This window comes from Lupinus angustifolius, unplaced genomic scaffold (genome assembly GCF_001865875.1).
Source record: "Lupinus angustifolius cultivar Tanjil unplaced genomic scaffold, LupAngTanjil_v1.0 Scaffold_1449, whole genome shotgun sequence".
NCBI classification, from domain to species: domain Eukaryota; kingdom Viridiplantae; phylum Streptophyta; class Magnoliopsida; order Fabales; family Fabaceae; genus Lupinus; species Lupinus angustifolius.
Genome location: NW_017728772.1, coordinates 1 through 769, shown reverse-complemented (window position 1 = coordinate 769; position 769 = coordinate 1). Strand labels below are relative to the sequence as shown.

The 769-nt window shown below is 41.2% G+C and overlaps 1 protein-coding gene across 1 annotated transcript; it reads right to left on the bottom strand.

The window, feature by feature from the left end:
- Window positions 1-40: 40 nt before the first annotated feature.
- LOC109341997 (uncharacterized mitochondrial protein AtMg00810-like) lies at window positions 41-731 on the bottom strand (the record flags this gene model as incomplete). The annotated part of the gene is made up of 2 exons (XM_019579950.1): window positions 383-731; window positions 41-319 (listed from the first exon to the last, which is right to left on the bottom strand). Coding segments are annotated over exons 1-2 (628 nt in total), but the record flags the coding sequence as incomplete, so codon positions are not given.
- Between the last annotated feature and the right edge of the window lie 38 nt (window positions 732-769).

Below are 769 nucleotides of genomic sequence, written 5' to 3'. Positions count from 1 at the left end.
TGACATGTGACGTGACAATCAATCTCAATATGTTTAGTACGCTCATGAAAGACAGAGTTATGAGCGATTTGAATAGCACTCTTATTGTCACAGTACATGGGAGTGGGTTCAGGTTGATCAACACCCAAAGAAGCAAGTAACCAACGTAACCAAACTATTTCAGCAGTGGTGGTTGCCATAGCACGATACTCAGCCTCTGTAGAAGAGCGAGAAATAACATCCTGCTTCTTACTCTTCCAAGATATGAGAGAATCTCCTTGAAAGATACAGAAACCTATAGTAGACTTGCGATCAGTAGGATCCCCAGCCCAATCAGCATCTGAATAAGCAGACAATGTCAAGGAAGAAGTTGAAGAGAAAAGAAGACTCTAAAACTGAGTGCCTCGATGATAACGAAGGATCCGAAGAACAGCTGCCCAATGAACATTAGTAGGAGAATTCATAAACTTGCTAACAATGTGCACTGCATAAGCAATATTAGGTCTGGTAATGGTCAGACACACCAAACTACCAACAAGAGTGCGGTATAGAGTAGGTTCAGAGAGAGGAAGACCATCAGAAGATGTATATCTAGCATTAGTCTCAAGAGGACTGTCAACAGCTTTAGTGTCAGAGAGACTAACCATGTCAAGAATATCTGCAATATATTTCGATTGGGAAAGAAGATAACCCCTAGGAGATGAGGCTACTTCCATTCCCAAGAAATATCTAAGGGTACCTAAACCCTTCATCTCAAATTGTTCTGCTAGTTGCGTCTTCAACTCTGTAA